This window comes from Nematolebias whitei, chromosome 1 (assembly GCF_014905685.2).
Source record: "Nematolebias whitei isolate Nwh7 chromosome 1, NemWhi1, whole genome shotgun sequence".
Taxonomy (NCBI): domain Eukaryota; kingdom Metazoa; phylum Chordata; class Actinopteri; order Cyprinodontiformes; family Rivulidae; genus Nematolebias; species Nematolebias whitei.
The window spans coordinates 34515488-34530410 of record NC_056498.1 but is presented as its reverse complement, the minus strand read 5'-3'; the positions used below and the strand labels follow the sequence as shown (position 1 = coordinate 34530410).

General features: G+C 43.4%; 1 protein-coding gene across 2 annotated transcripts in view; it reads left to right on the top strand.

Annotated features, from left to right (window-relative positions):
• The window catches only part of LOC119409659 (pyruvate carboxylase, mitochondrial), a 472483-nt gene extending 465050 nt beyond the window's left edge, over positions 1 to 7433 (top strand). For both annotated transcript variants that reach the window (XM_037676564.1, XM_037676571.1), the window contains exons 25-27: positions 5584 to 5724; positions 5854 to 5955; positions 7250 to 7433. In XM_037676564.1, coding sequence (XP_037532492.1) covers positions 5584 to 5724; positions 5854 to 5955; positions 7250 to 7399 — 393 coding nt within the window. In that variant the 3' untranslated portion in view covers positions 7400 to 7433. The remainder of the gene's footprint in view (positions 1 to 5583; positions 5725 to 5853; positions 5956 to 7249) is intronic.
• The last annotated feature ends 7490 nt before the right edge of the window (positions 7434 to 14923 follow it).

Sequence of the window (14923 nt, the reverse complement as noted above, 5' to 3'; positions counted from 1 at the left end):
TGGTGGTCTTTTCCTCGTTCTTCTTCTTGTTCTTTTTCTTGTTCTTGCTGTTGTTCTTTTTCTTCTTCTTGTTTGTGGTGGTCTTTTCCTCGTTCTTTTTCTTGTTCTTCTTGTTCTTTTTCTTCTTGTTGTTTGATTGTAACCTGCAGTCAGAAGGTGTTGTGTATAAACCACGTCCAGCTTGACACGGACATTTCCAGAGTCTTAATATTTTAATGAGCGTTAGTAGGAGAGATCAGATCTCTCCAGTTTTAACTTCTCTCCATCGGCTCCTTGTCAAATCCAGAATTTAATTCAAAATCTTACTTCTAACCTACAAAGCTCTCAACAACCTAGCTCCATCTTATATTACAGATCTTATTGTTCCATATTTTCCTAACAGAGCACTTCGCTCTCAGACTGCAGGCTTACTTGTGGTTCGTAGAGTTTACGAAAGCTTAATGGAAGATCTTTCAGTTTTCAGGCTCCTCTCTTATGGAACCAACTTCCAGTTTGACTGTAAGGCTGACACATTGTCCAGTTTTAAGAATGGAATTAAGACTTTCCTTTTTGATCACTCCTATAGTTAGGGTTGGATTGTTATGCTGCTATAGGCTTAGACTACTAGAGGACAAATTGACCTCATTTCTAAAAATGAATTGTTAAAAATGAATAGTTTCCATTTGATACTGAAAAAGGTTGTAAACTCAATCACCCAGGTAGATAACAACAAAAAAGGTTAAATCGTGTCATCTGGACCAGGTTCTTTGAGAAATGTTTCAACCCCATCCAGAGGACTTCCTCAGTCTACAGCCTGCAGACCAGATCTGTCCCATAGGTAGCCTTCACTGCTGTGTTTCAAGCCAACTTCCTGTTGGAATCTCAAAAGAAAACTTTTAACACGTGCAAAACAGTCGATCATCATGTGCAACAATCAAATGTTTTAGGCCAGATGACCAACTTGCTACTCACAGAAACCGCCCGAGGACACCAAGACCAAAGTTGTTCAGAAAAAGGGTTGTAAGATCAATCATCCATGGGACAGATCTGGTTGGCAGACCGTAGACTGAGGAAGTCCTCTGGATTGGGGACGAAACTTTTCTCTCAAAGAAATTGGTCCAGATGACACGATTTAACCTTTTTCTATCTAAACGCGATTCTGGACCTGCCATTGTGTATCTGTTCCTCTCAAACCCAGCTGGTTGAAGCAGATGGCCTTTTGTCCTGAGCCTGGTTCTGCTAAATGTTTCTTCCTCATGAGGGAGTTTTTCCTTTCCACTGTCGCCTTCATGCTTGCTCAAGATGAGTCTGTAATGGAGTTAAATTCAAAGCATTCTGCTCCTCAGATAATTAATGTTATTAACTTATATTTAATATATAAAATGTTTCTGTTCAGTCCCTGAGGCGACTTCTGTTGTGACTTGGCGCTATGTAAATAAACTGAATTGAATTTACAGCCCCCATCTTCACAGAGACTTTCATCCAAACTTGTTTTTAAGCTTCTTTTGAATCAAACCATAAAGTGAACCAATCTGATCGTTTTGGTAGCTAATGAGCGAGCGGCGTTAATAATTTAAACCATAAAAGCCGTCGGGTCAGCCGACATGTGCAGCACAGACAGATCCAGGCGGCGGTTTGTTTTTCCGCCTGTATTCTCGTTACGTCAGATTAAATCGTTGCTAAAAAAGACTCGTTGATGTTTCAGTCCTTCAGAGGGAGTCGTGTGTTTAATAGAGGAACAGCTGTGAGGAAACCTGATGCAGGAGCCACACACAGGCCTCGATAAAACGACACAAACTTGACGAGCCGCAGAAAGAAACTGGGGGAGGTGAAGATGAGGTGCTGGAGAGTAAAAACATTCGTGGAAGGCGTTTCCAGATGTGGAGTCAACAGAATGAGAACGATGCAGCTGGGTGTATTTTTGTCTCTGCTCTGAGACTCGGTCAGGAATATCAATGGAAGCTCGAAGTAACGACACGGCGGAAGATGGATGGAGGGACGGAGAGCTGGACGACAGATGGAGCTGAAAGAGGCAGATGAGGGAAACTGATAATAATGTGCGAGGACGGAGAGAAAGACTCGGCCCAATAACTGGGAAGCTGTGGGAGGACGGGGACAGAGTCTAATGACGTCACCTGCAGGAGGACAAGGTCCGCTCGGCTCATCTGCTGCAGGAAACTGGAGTTTCCAGCTCGACACAAGTCTGGAAACATTTTATATCCTCCGGTCGAGCTTCACGTCCTCCTTCCTGACGCTCCTCCTCTGTTTGATATCAGAGAGCAGCTGTCTGCGTCCAGGCGCTGAAGAGACGACGGGGGAAATGACAGCATTCACCGACGGTTCTTCCGGGACGCCGCCGTTGAAGCTGGTTTTAGACCAGAATCTTGGATTTGGGTCCAGTTTTTACAGCAACTTAAAATGATCAGGTGCAGACGTGTCCAATCTGTTCGGTGGGTCAGGAGATATTTTGCTAACAAAGTTGACGCCGGCAGAATCTAAGAATCTTTCTCAGCTACCACCACATCTTCAATGCTGGCCTGTTTCTGTGTCTTTAAGTTCAGTTGGCTGTGGCGGCCATCTTGAATCGGGTTGACGGTGATTCATGACGTGTTTTGCTCAATCTGTTTATAAAGCTCATAAAAACAACAGAAGAGGAATGAAGTGCTGTAGAGTCCATCCATCCATCCATCATCATCATCATCTCATTCTGAAGTCTGGTCATGGGGCAGCAGCTTGAGCAGGGAGGTCCAGACATCTCTTTCCACAGCCAGCTCTTCTGGGAGGACTCCAAGGCGCTCCCAGGCCAACCGAGCATGTTCTGGGTCTTCCCCGGGGGTCTCCTCCCAGTTGGACATGCCTGAAGAACCTCCCTGAGGAGGAGCCCAGGAAGCATACTTACCAGATGTCTGAACCACCTCAGCTGGCTCCTCTCGATGTGGAGGAGCAGCGGTTCTACTCAGAGTCTCCCAGATAACTGAACTTCTCCCTCTATCTCTACGGGAGAGTCCAGCTACCCTGCGGAGGAAACTCATGTCAACGTCTGGATCCACGATCTCATCTTTAGGGTAGGAACTTAGACCGACCAGTAAACAAAGAGCTCAGCTCTCTCTTCACCACATCGGACCGGCACAATGTAATACTACAGACGCTTCAGCGACCCATCCATCAGTCTCGCACTCCATTCTTCTGTCACTCGTGAACAAAACCCAGAAATACTTGACCTCCTCCACTTGAGACAGAACATCACCCTCGACCTGAAGAGAACTTTACAGTTCAGTCAAATGAAAATGTAAAAGTGTAAGAACAAGGAAACGCAAAGTTAAAATAAAATACAGAGGAGATGATAAAAACCAGCAGCTCGAATCAAACACCAGCATGAGTGGAGTCTCAGACCTTGAGTTCTGTGTATGTGACTGCAGTGATCACCTCAGTTTTAGTTTGGACCTCGGAACATCTCAGAGGATCAGTTCTCTGACTGGATGCATCTCTCAGATACGTCGGGGCGACACACGACAAACAGTCGTATGTTTTTGTGTTCTGAATGGAGATGGAGTTGAAGGTTTGAGTCGTCCAGCTCTCAAACTCTTCTGATTAGAACCAGCTCGACAGGATCTCCAGCTGAGAGCTAATCTGCCACTGGTTTGATTGGTTTCCAGCGTTCTGAACTCGCTCTGCTGCAGATGTGCGGCAGCCTCCCTGCAGACACACGAAGCATCAAACCAGCTGTCAGACGCCAGATTTACTCTCAGTCCAGGGAACAACCCTTCAGGTGCATTACACAGATCTTTAGTCGTGTTTAAGCTGCAGGAACTTTAAAACATTTAAACACTTTTTAAACCTGATCTTTTCAGGCCACAGACCCAGACCGTCTGTACAGTAGTCCCTCGTTTATTGTGGGGGATCCGTACCCTGAAGGCCCGCGATAAGTGAAAAACCACCCAGTAGGAATAGTACAAGTAGTAAGTAGTAGTTTATAATGTCGGGATTTCCCTCTGTGCCTCCACTGCTCTCAACCACCTGCAAGCGCTCTTGGCCACGCCCACTTCTCCATTCTGCACACAGATCAGCTGTTCAGCTGCAGGAGGAAGCTTTTTCTGCAGCTCAGGTGCTAAATAATTTATCTTAAATAAAAAAATCCTGTGCTGATCGTGCGACTCGTCCATCAATCAGCCAATTGTGTGTCATGTCCAATCTTATTTTGAAAAACCGCGATAGAGCGAGGGACTGCTGTATTCTGGTTATTGAAGGAACTCTGCGCAACATCTGGAGAAAAGAACTAAACTTTGGAAGCTGTATCAGCTACGATTGTGTTTCTGCCTGATGTTAATATGAAAAGCAAATGAGGGGGCGCAGAGGTGAGGGAAGGCGAGCCTGTGATCAGAAGGTCGCCGGTTGGATCTCACGGACAGACGTCAAAAATGTGGGTGGAAAGGTGCTTCCACCCTCGTTTCCCTGCTCTGGGCCCTTGAGCAAGGCCCTTAACCCCCACCACCCTATAGCAGCTCTCTGCTCCACACAGAGGGCTGTGGTAGCTCAGTGGTTGTCAGGAAGGGCATCTAGTGTAAAAACAATCACCAAGTCTTCGTGCAAGTTATTTCTCTGTGGCGACCCCTGAAGAAGGGAGCAGCCGAAAGAAGAAAAATAAAACGTGATATTGTGATTTTTGGAGGCCACGAATCTGCTCGTGTATCGTTGCTCTGTTTTCTCGGCGACCTTTTGTGTCTCGTTTGTTAAAAGAAAAAGAAAAAGGATAAAAGAATTTAGATTTTTGCCGTAAATTTAATGAAAACTAATTCATAAAGACGACGTCCTGGTAACTACAACAGCGTATAATCGTTTTAAATTACCTTTAAACGTTTTCTAACGGGTACAGAAATAATCCTTTGTCTTGCATCCTTTTGCTCTGGGAAATCCCTTTGTATAATGCTCATCCTCACCACGACGTTTGGAGGATGTAGTTCGATATGGTAGACGTCCTGAAACTTTCTCTTCTCCCGCCTGTAACTTCTAAAATAACTGAACGAAACTTGATGCACCGACAAGCCGGAGCGGCACGCTCCAAGGTCGCACTTCAAGGTCAAAGGTTAAACCTTTGTCTGTTTCCAAATGAACTAAAAAATAAACATCATGGTTTACTTTGCACACCCACCTCTACCTTAATGTATTTAAATTTAAAACTCTGCACAAACACATTTTTTTATCAGTAATTTACACGAGCAGCATCTTAACTAAACCGTACGGGGAAAATAAAAGCAGCTCTGATTCATGAAAAAAAGGACCGCAGTCGTTTTATTTACCGAAGTCGCAGCTTGCTCGATTAGAACGCCTCACGAGTCTCGTGCAAATTAAAGTGGACTGCAGCGTTTTCTGGCTGTAGAAGTGAATTTTATCAGCGTGAGGAAAAACTTGAAACAAAATCCAACCGGACAAAAGACGCTGCTGCGTCATTAGAAGTTTCTGCACGGAGACGCTCTCGCTGCGTCGACTGCAGCCCCGTTTTAATGCTTCAGTGAACTTTGCACCGCCATATTAATTCAAACTCTCTAACATAATCCAACCCCCCCCCCCCATTGATCTTCCTCCGCCCTGCGGATGTTACTGCAGGTGGAGCTGGAACGAGGGAAGATCCTCCACATCAAGGCCCTGGCTCTGGGGGACCTGAACAAGGCCGGTCAGAGAGAGGTCTTCTTCGAGCTGAACGGCCAGCTGAGATCAGTTCTGGTTAAAGACACCGTGGCCATGAAGGTACTGGGAAAACATGGAGGGAGGGGGCTGGTTGAGTCTAGACCAGATCTCTGCAGCACGTCGAGTCTGATGCCTGTTTTTAACTTTAAAGTGTTCGTGGAGGACGGCTGATTTTATTCCCTTTTCCAGGAAATGAAGTTCCATCCCAAGGCTCAGAAGTCCATCAAGGGTCAGGTGGGGGCGCCGATGCCCGGAAAAGTCCTGGAGGTCAAAGTCAAAGTTGGCTCCAAGGTCAGTTTGATGATGTCAGACAAGGATTCGTGTTGCATTTGGGTGAAATTTGGATCATTTCCTCTTTAATGGTTTCCAAACGGTGATAAAAGTTCAGATTTACAGAATAATATAATTGTATTTTCAATCAATGACTAATGATATATGTGAAAGGTTTCTGAACAATTAATATCTTACCTGTTGCAGATGGCATTTTCGACAACCTCAGTTTGTAGAGACAGTTTTTTTAATGGGATTTGAGCGAATGGGTCATCACCTCCCGACACCTGTTTTGTTTAATGTTCTTAATGGAGCTGGACCTCAAACAATTAATTCTGAAAAGTAAAATTTTTAATAAAAAAAGAAGCAAATGCCTTGATTAAGGAACAAGAGCTAATTTGAACAGATCAAATGATTACGGTTAAGATAATGTTTTGGTGTCCTGTGATTAAAACAAAGGGAGCACCAAAAAACAAAACATGTTTGTCAATAATTGTTCAATCTTAACTTTATTCATTAATTTAAAAGCGGTCTCAACCGTCACTGTGATACAGGCCTGTGGCCAGATGTTTAGGTGAGGAAACTAATCCACCACAGGTCCCAAAGTCCTGCAGCTGACAGACCAGAGGTTTGAGATGCCTTCGGCTACTAACTTGGGATCTTCATGTTCCTTAAGTTCCACCGGTCCAGTGGATCAGCGTAGAAGGTGATGCACAAAAGTTGAGCTCACCTCTGACCACACTTTCCATTGTTTTATCCTTTCAAAATAAAAAATAAAAACGATAGAAAAAAGATGCTGGGATGCTCAGGTCTCTGTAAAGATGTAACAAGTTTAGTTGTAATTTCAGTGCTAGCATAAAAGCGTTTTAACCTGACGCTAATGCTAACTGTGCTATTCGTACCATTAGCGGTAGTCGGTTTTAAAGCTAAGTTATAAAAGTGGTTTGTCATGTCAAAAATCAGACCAAATGGAAAAGTACTGTGTTGTCTACAAATCTACAAATTAATCTAAAGGAATAACTGTGCGTGGACAAACTGACTGCAGTGTAAATCTTTATAAAACGGCAGCAGGACTAGCCATTAGCTCATCAATCAAATCAGAATTGAAATTGTCCAAAAAAAAAAGAAAAAAAAACCTATCGACCGCAGGTAAGATATTGACTGCTTTAAGTTTCTCCACTGAAACGTACCTCAAAAGATCCGAGCGACTTAATTCTTACATGTTGGCATGAAAGTGTTGAAATGGATCCGACTTCCTGTTGAGGCTGCAGCTCGTCTCTGATTGGCTGTTTTCAACCCTCTGATCCCCCCGCAGGTGGAGAAGGGTCAGCCTCTCTGCGTCCTCTCAGCCATGAAGATGGAGACGGTGGTCAACTCCCCGATGAGCGGGACCATCAAGGCCATCCACGTGGAGCCCGACTCCTCCCTGGAGGGAGACGACCTGATACTGGAAATCGAAGAGTGAAGTGAGAAGATGGTGGGGGGGTGGGGGGGAGGAGCCTCCAGTTTGTACATAATGTTTAGTCACAACAGATACACGATGGAGTTTTATGCATATCTTGACATTAACATGGGGTCAAACCTTCTGGTTTTAGGTGTGGGGGGGTTGAGCTGAAGATCTGTGTCGTTATTAACGTTTCAACAACTTAGATCAGTTTAAACCACAAAACATTCCACTGCAGAGTCTTAACCAGGGTTAGTATTAATAACGCATTAACTTCTAGATGTTACGTTCGTAATTTAGCGCAACACGCGAGGACGTTTTATCAACTTGTGTCCGTCTCGCTCGTCTCTACAAGACTTACCGTTTCATTCTTTGTCACGTTGCATTCTGGGAATGTGTAACTGCTGCCATTTAAACTCGCGTCGTTCAGCAAGAAACAAACGATTCATGCGAGGAGTTTAAGGAAATGAATCGCAGCGTTTGCACTAAACCTCCGGACTCGTATGTTCTGTTACTGTATCAGTAATGACGTGTTGTACCTTCCCTTCAAAACTCTCAAACGGGTCGTTTCAGAACCACTTGGGCCTCGTCTGTTGTATCGTTCTAGACGTCTCTGCTTCCACAGCCGGCCAGAGATCACACGGTGCTGCAGCGAGAGTCACGTGGGTTTCTCCTGCCATTTATAAGTTACTTCTGTCAAAAGATGATCAGCTCGACTGAGATTGGACCCCGGAGGCTCCCAGAAGCAGCTTTAGATTTCTAGTCTTAACTGAACCAATCCAACAAAGCACATCTCCCGACATGAAGTATACATCCTCACCTGTGTACTTGTACTAAATATTCTTACTAACTTTGAATTGCTTCATACAAAATCGAGTTAATGTGGTGAAAGTTTGATTTGTTGAGCGTCAAACTAAATGAACGAGGCTTGAATGCAGTTCATCCAACAGTGTTACTGATTAAAAGTTTACTTCCTGTAAAGCACAACGTCTTTTAAATCAGTGGTTCCCAACCCTGGGCCTTGAGGAACACCATCCTGCATGTTTTAGTTGTTCCTCTGCTCCAACACCTGATTTGAATAAATGGTTGATTAACAGGCCTCTGCAGAACTTGAAGTAGTCAAATTACGAATTCAGTATGGTGTTCCTCAAGGACCAGTGTTTGGAACCACTGTTTTCAATGTTATATTTCTGAAAATATCGGTACCTCTTCAGCAAAGTTTGACAAAATATACAAGTTGCTGAAGCAGCAAGTTTTGCCTCATGAACTTTGAGGTTTCCCTGCGCTGTGATTACAACAACGTCCATCGATGACGAATGAGCATTTCTGTAAAATTTTTCCTCCTCGCCTCGTCTATCCGACCTCTGAACATGTATTTGCACAAACGACGTGACGCCATCATTTAATGCAATAATGTCAACTGTATCGTACTGACTGTGACTGACAGCCATGCTTGTAACGATGTACTCATTCATGTCTGTGGAAGAAGCACAAAAAAATAAAGAAAATAAACAAACCGCTTCAAGTTTTTGTTTCAATATTGGCAATTATTATTTTTTTTTTTCCAATTAAATTCTCAAATGTTGAGGGGCAGATTGTCAAACAAAGGGACCAGCTGCTTTTGGTCTGATGATCTCGGCACCCGAGAAACATGTGATTGAAGTAGGTCAGAGGGTGCAAGGCAATTAAGGCACTTAAAGATCAACAGGAGAATTGAAAAACTGGTGACGTGCTCAAACCTACGAGTTAAGAGCCGAGCTGCAGCATTTTAGACGAGGTGGAGACGTGAAAGAGAAACCTGACCGACCCCAACATAAAAACATGTTATAGTAGTCCAGCCGGGTTGCAAAGACTATTTTTTTCTAGGTCAGATCTGGTCAACGTGGACTTAAGCTTAGCTATCTGCCTTAACTGGAATAAGTTATTTAGTAGAACAGAGAGTTAATCTGTTTATTAAACATAAAGTCAGAGTCTAAAACCATCCTGAGATTTGTAACAGACTGCTTAAGCTATGGCTCAAGAAAGTCACGGTTTACAGGAACAGAGACCGCAGTAGAGCTAGTGCTAAACATGACGACTTCAGTTTTCTGATCTTTGAAGCTTAAAAAGTTTAAAGCCATCCATTCCTTAATGTCATGAACACGTTTTAACAGGGTGAATGGAGCAAGAACTGTTGAGTTTTAAGGACAGATGAATCTGACATTCATCAGCACAGCATGAAAGACCACGTTTCCTCAGGATAGACCCCAAGGGGAGCAGATATGGAAGGGGTTCAAGAATCGAGCCCTGTGGGACCCCGCATGAAAGAAACACTGAAGCAGATAAACTGTAAGGAGGACAGAAGATTGAAGAGGAAACGGCTAAAAGAAGTAATTATCAGGTTGTACTACTAAGGATAATGAGTTGTCATAGAGCATGACCATTAGACAAATCTGCTTTTCAGAATCACAGCTGTAATGTCGGGTCAGGTCCCAGGTACACATTCTGACTTAGGAGGTAAATGAAACTGAGGTCGTTCAAAGATATGAATTTACCACACAGACCTACTTCGAAACATCTGAAGCGTTCCTTTAAGCTTTGACCACTGCCAGATAGTGACATCACCGTGGCGTTTCTTTTTTTAGCTGCTCTGTGCCTCAAATTAGGTCAAAGACCTTTGATGAGGTCTCAGCAACAGAAGAAAAAGCAAATGTTTTCATCTTCCCGGGTCCTGGGGTTACATCGTAAATTTTTCATTTGGATTCCGGGCTAAATGTCTCCCAGCTCCGGACTCTAAATGAGTGCCAGAGTTCAAGTCCTGTGTGTGGTTTTCATTCAGTTTATCCCTTTGTCCACTCCACCACCGTGCAAACGAGCAGCAAATTCTCAGTAGAGTCAGCTCTGCATGTCGGGCACCTTGACGATGTTTTTGTGAAACTCTAATATAGTCGTGTGTCTGATCGGGCTGGCAACTTTTCAACCCGTACGGGAGTTTCCGACACAGGCCACGGGGGTCTGTTGCTGTGTTTGAGGTGCAACTTTCCCCCTTTAATCCCTTTGCTGCTGTTAAATAATCCCTTTCTGCTTGCTTTGCTGCTTTCTTCGCTGTAATCCCTCTGCTTGAATAAGGACAGAATAGACGAGCAGGATGGGGAGCACAGTGTCTCAGACTGTAGAGATGGATGGCTCTGGCAGTCCGTAAGCCTCCTTTCAATCAGCACAACCACAATAAAATCCATCCATCCGTATAATCCTGCCAGTTTGCGCCGCCTTTTCCACAAAACGCTAAATTATATTAAACTGAAATATCGAGACTAATGAAAATAAGACAGACAAATGCTTCAAAGACATAAACCCAGAGAGTATGTGAGATGATGGTCGTGGTTAAAAACTGAAAGGAAAATCTCTAAACTTATCTGGGATCTAACGAGTTCAAAGCATTTAAAAGTACCGGCAATATTTTGGCGCTTGATTTGGGCCAGAACCTTCTGTTCTGGAGGCCTGACTTTGGTCTGAACGCAGACACACAATCACACTTTCCACAAAGGTTTTTGGAATAAAGTGATGAGCAATCATTAAAAATCCACTCGAGCATACCACCAAGACTGTAAATTAATTAGAAACAGGCTTCCCAAAACAAAATGTGTTCATCGCCAGTAGATTGGCTATAGAAGTCGACGCCATGCAAAAGTTTTAAACCGCCGCTGATTTTTATTTTTTGTTTCCAATGAGTCAGGCTTTCTTGGAATCTTCTGATGCTGCTTCAACCAACAGTTCTTTAGGTTTTTGTGTGGACTTTAACTGCTTTTTCCATTCATGGTCCATGCAGTCTTGCTTGGAATCCTAAAAAAATGGACAAGTGGTAAACAGATGAACAGTATCTGACATATTTATGAAATAATTAAAACTGAAGACCTAAAGCAAAACCAGCGGGATCAGTTTCCCTTCAGTTAAACTTTTTTTTGTTTGTTTTTTTGGTGGCAGAACTATCTTGTTGAGATTTGTTAATATTTTTTAGTTTAAGTGAAAATAATTGTGAACAAACTATCTTTAAGTTAGGCTTGCTAATATCTGACGCTAGCTAGCTACTTTAGCTTGTTCCTAAAGATCTGGTCTGTGTGGAGCCAACTGTCTGATTTAGGCTGCTAATATTCGAGATGCTAGTTAGTAAATTATGTGATAACTAGCTAGCTAACACTTTAGCTTGTTGCTCAATAAATGTGTTTTTTGTGGGAACAAACTGTCTTTGAGTTAGACTGCTAATATCTATTCATTTCAGTTTATATAGCGCTAAGTCACAACAGAAGTCGTCTCACTGCGCTGAACGGAAACTATCTAAAATGCTAGCTAGCATATTAAAAGTTGGCTAGTTAGCTACTGCTTTAGCTTGTTCCTCACTAAAGGTTTTGTCTGTGTGGAGCAAACTGTCTTCATGATTTAGGATGCTAATATCCAAGATGCTAGTTACTAAAATTATAAGCTAGGTAGCTAGCTTGTGCTCAATAAATGTGTTTTTTGTGGGAAAAAAAATTGTCTTTGGGTTAAACTGCTAATATCTACGACAGAATTTTAGATGTAAATGGGATTTTAGGACATGTTGTGTAGATGCACTGATTCATCCTTAACTTATGAACAATTCAGTTGTTTTTTTTTAAACACAGTTAAGTAGCAACAATAAAAGCATCCTTCTGAAAACGGTGAAATACAAGAACAGACGTTGAGTGAAAACACAGCCAAACTTCAAATAAAATGTTAAAGACCTTAAGGAAACCTGAAGAATTATTGCTCAATACCACGTTTAAATATCAAAAGTCTGCTTTGTGTTGCCTCCCAGTCATTCAGGTACACAGACCTGTATGTTGTAGACGTTTTCCTGCTTCATCGTCCCTGCTAGAAATAGTTAACTCCATCAGGTTGTTGTTCTACTTCTTCACAAACCTGCTAATGGGCCATCAGTTTGAATCAGAGGTTTCCAAGAAGGAAAACTTTTCAAACATGCAAGTAAAACTCTCCAAACACCGGGTCTGGGAATCACAAATTACATTATCGTATTAACTGGCGCCAAACTTTACTATGATGGATTTTTTTAGGCATTTGCCTGGTCAATGTAGTCCACGGACCGTCCTCGTATTTCAACGATTGCTTTCAGAGACAATTTTCCACCTGTCTGAAAACCAGCCCCCAAAGACTACTGGGGCAGTGAAACATCCAGTACATGTGCACGTAGAACCGATGAGCTTCTGATTGAATCGGCTCCGGTTGATACAGCTATCGTATAACCTCCAGGGGTGCGAGCCACCAAAGATAGTGCTCAGATTGTGACGGTTAATGTGGTTAAATGACAAGGAGATGTCCGCTGGTCCTCTGCGCCTGGAGATTCAGCAGCATCGATGAACATTAGCGGCACAGCAGTGCGTGGAGACGCCACGGGCCGTGGATTAACTACGTACACATCAATTAACAGGAGAAATCAATGCTGCCCGCTGACCACACTGACAAATTCAATTTCTAATGAATGCGTCAAAAGATGATTGGGAACAAGCCCAAATATGAATCATCCTCTTTACTCCCCACGAATCAGTCACTTGATGCAGTCAGGGACACTCGGTGTTGGTGCCAGTGATTATGGATGTGGAAGAAACGCGACACAGGAAGAGTTCAAACTGAGACGGCACCGCAGAGAAAGTTTGGGTTTAGACTCGGGTGTTTTAGAGGCCACACGCCAACGCAAATAAAAGCTGGAGAGGTGAAACAAAAACGGGCAGGAGAGGGAGCCGGGGAGGATTCAATGCGACGGAACAAGTGGAGGAGAGCTCAGACTGCGACACGGATCCCAGACGGGCGCCGAGGGATTAGCAGCCATGGAAGCAAACAAAAGGACGAGAACCCAAACTGCTCGTCGGCTTCCGGGGCGTCGGACGTGCAACCACAGGGTCATTACACGTCTGTCTGTGCAGCTACATCCCTCCACCTTGGATACATTTTTTGGGGCTCTGTTACCATGGCAATAGGCGTCTTGGGGGCAAACTGTCCAAGTTCTCACACTTTCTGGAAAATAGGCTGCAGAACAAAAAGTCACTTCTTGCGTATGTGATTTTTTTAAAAAGTGGTTGGAGCACAGATGGTGTGTATATGTGTGTGTGTTCAAGTGATGCTCGGTACCTTTGAGTCACAGCTGGTGGTCAGAGCTCAGAAAGGGAGAAGTCGCATTCGAGCTGGAAGCCTGAGTTCCACCTGTGGCAAAAAACAACAATCGGTTTGTAGATCGGCTGATCCCAGGACACCAAACGAACACAATGTGATGATGTCATCGTGAAGGTTTTTCGTATCTCAGGAGCAGCTTCGTGCGCGTATGTTCCTGAGTTTTGGCTAAATGTTACAGCATGAATCCCTGCGTTCATTTTGACCGGCCATCAATGAGCACAAAGCGGATGGGGGAGTGGAATTATAGGATTTCTAACGAGGCAACTCGAAGACCACAACCCAGAAAAGGTTCTTTGAATGTTTTTTTTTTTTAATGTGCATAAACAGGACGAGATGGTGGATCTGAGGAGCATCCATGACACGTCCAGGCTGCGGCAGAGAGACGGCGTTAGCTGCGTTACTGTCACTGTGCTTAACGGTTCTGTTTTTGACTCATCGGATCAGATAAACATTCTCTAAACGCTCACAGCTTTAAGTGCAGGTTGACAGGCAGCTTGCCGTCATGTGTTCGTTACTCAGACCTCTGTCTGGCTGTTCGCACATTAAGACCTGATTGATGGAGGCAGGTCTCACATCTGCAGAGGACTGACAAAATGACCGTCGGGTCTCTCGTCATTTAAAGGGTTTTTTTTGCATAAAATTGGACTTTGTGTGTTCAGAAACAAAACATGTTAAGTGTCCTCCCCCAGAAAATTTTGAGTAAAGTAGATGTGATTTCCTGCATTTTGTTTTATTTTAACGGGTTGTTAAAATCTGTTTACCTACATTTGTTAGCATTCTGCTTCTGATAAGCATCCTACCCCCTGAGCCCGACACTGTCCCTGCTCATTGTTGTCCGACTCCATGTGAAACCTCCAGGCGCCGCCTCCGTCTGAGCTCCTGTCCGCATACGACTGCCTGATTAGCTCGGCACTCACCCCCACCTCTCTTTTAGGGGGCGGAGATTTTTTTAAGCGTAGACACAGAAATGTTACTTGAAGAGGCAGCTCGTAACGTGGTTGTTGTGTTTAAAATTAGTGTTTATGTAATTATTTTCAGTTTACATATCCGATTTAAGTTTTATTCGTTCAAGTCGGTCATACTTGTTTATAACTTTTTTATTGGTAAGCCCTGAGATTTACCGGATCCAAACAGTTACTGGAACACACCCAGTCAAAAAAAAAAAAAAAAAAAGTTCCCGGATCTTGTTCCGTCAGGATCCGGCTCAAACTGACATTTGCAGGAAGTAACAACTGCATGTACATCTACAACTGAAGAACCCAATTCAAGATGGCCACCACAGCCAACTGGATTTATTAAACACACAAGTATCTCTAACTCAGTTTTTTTTTTTTTTTTTTTTTTTTTTTTTTTTTTTTTTTT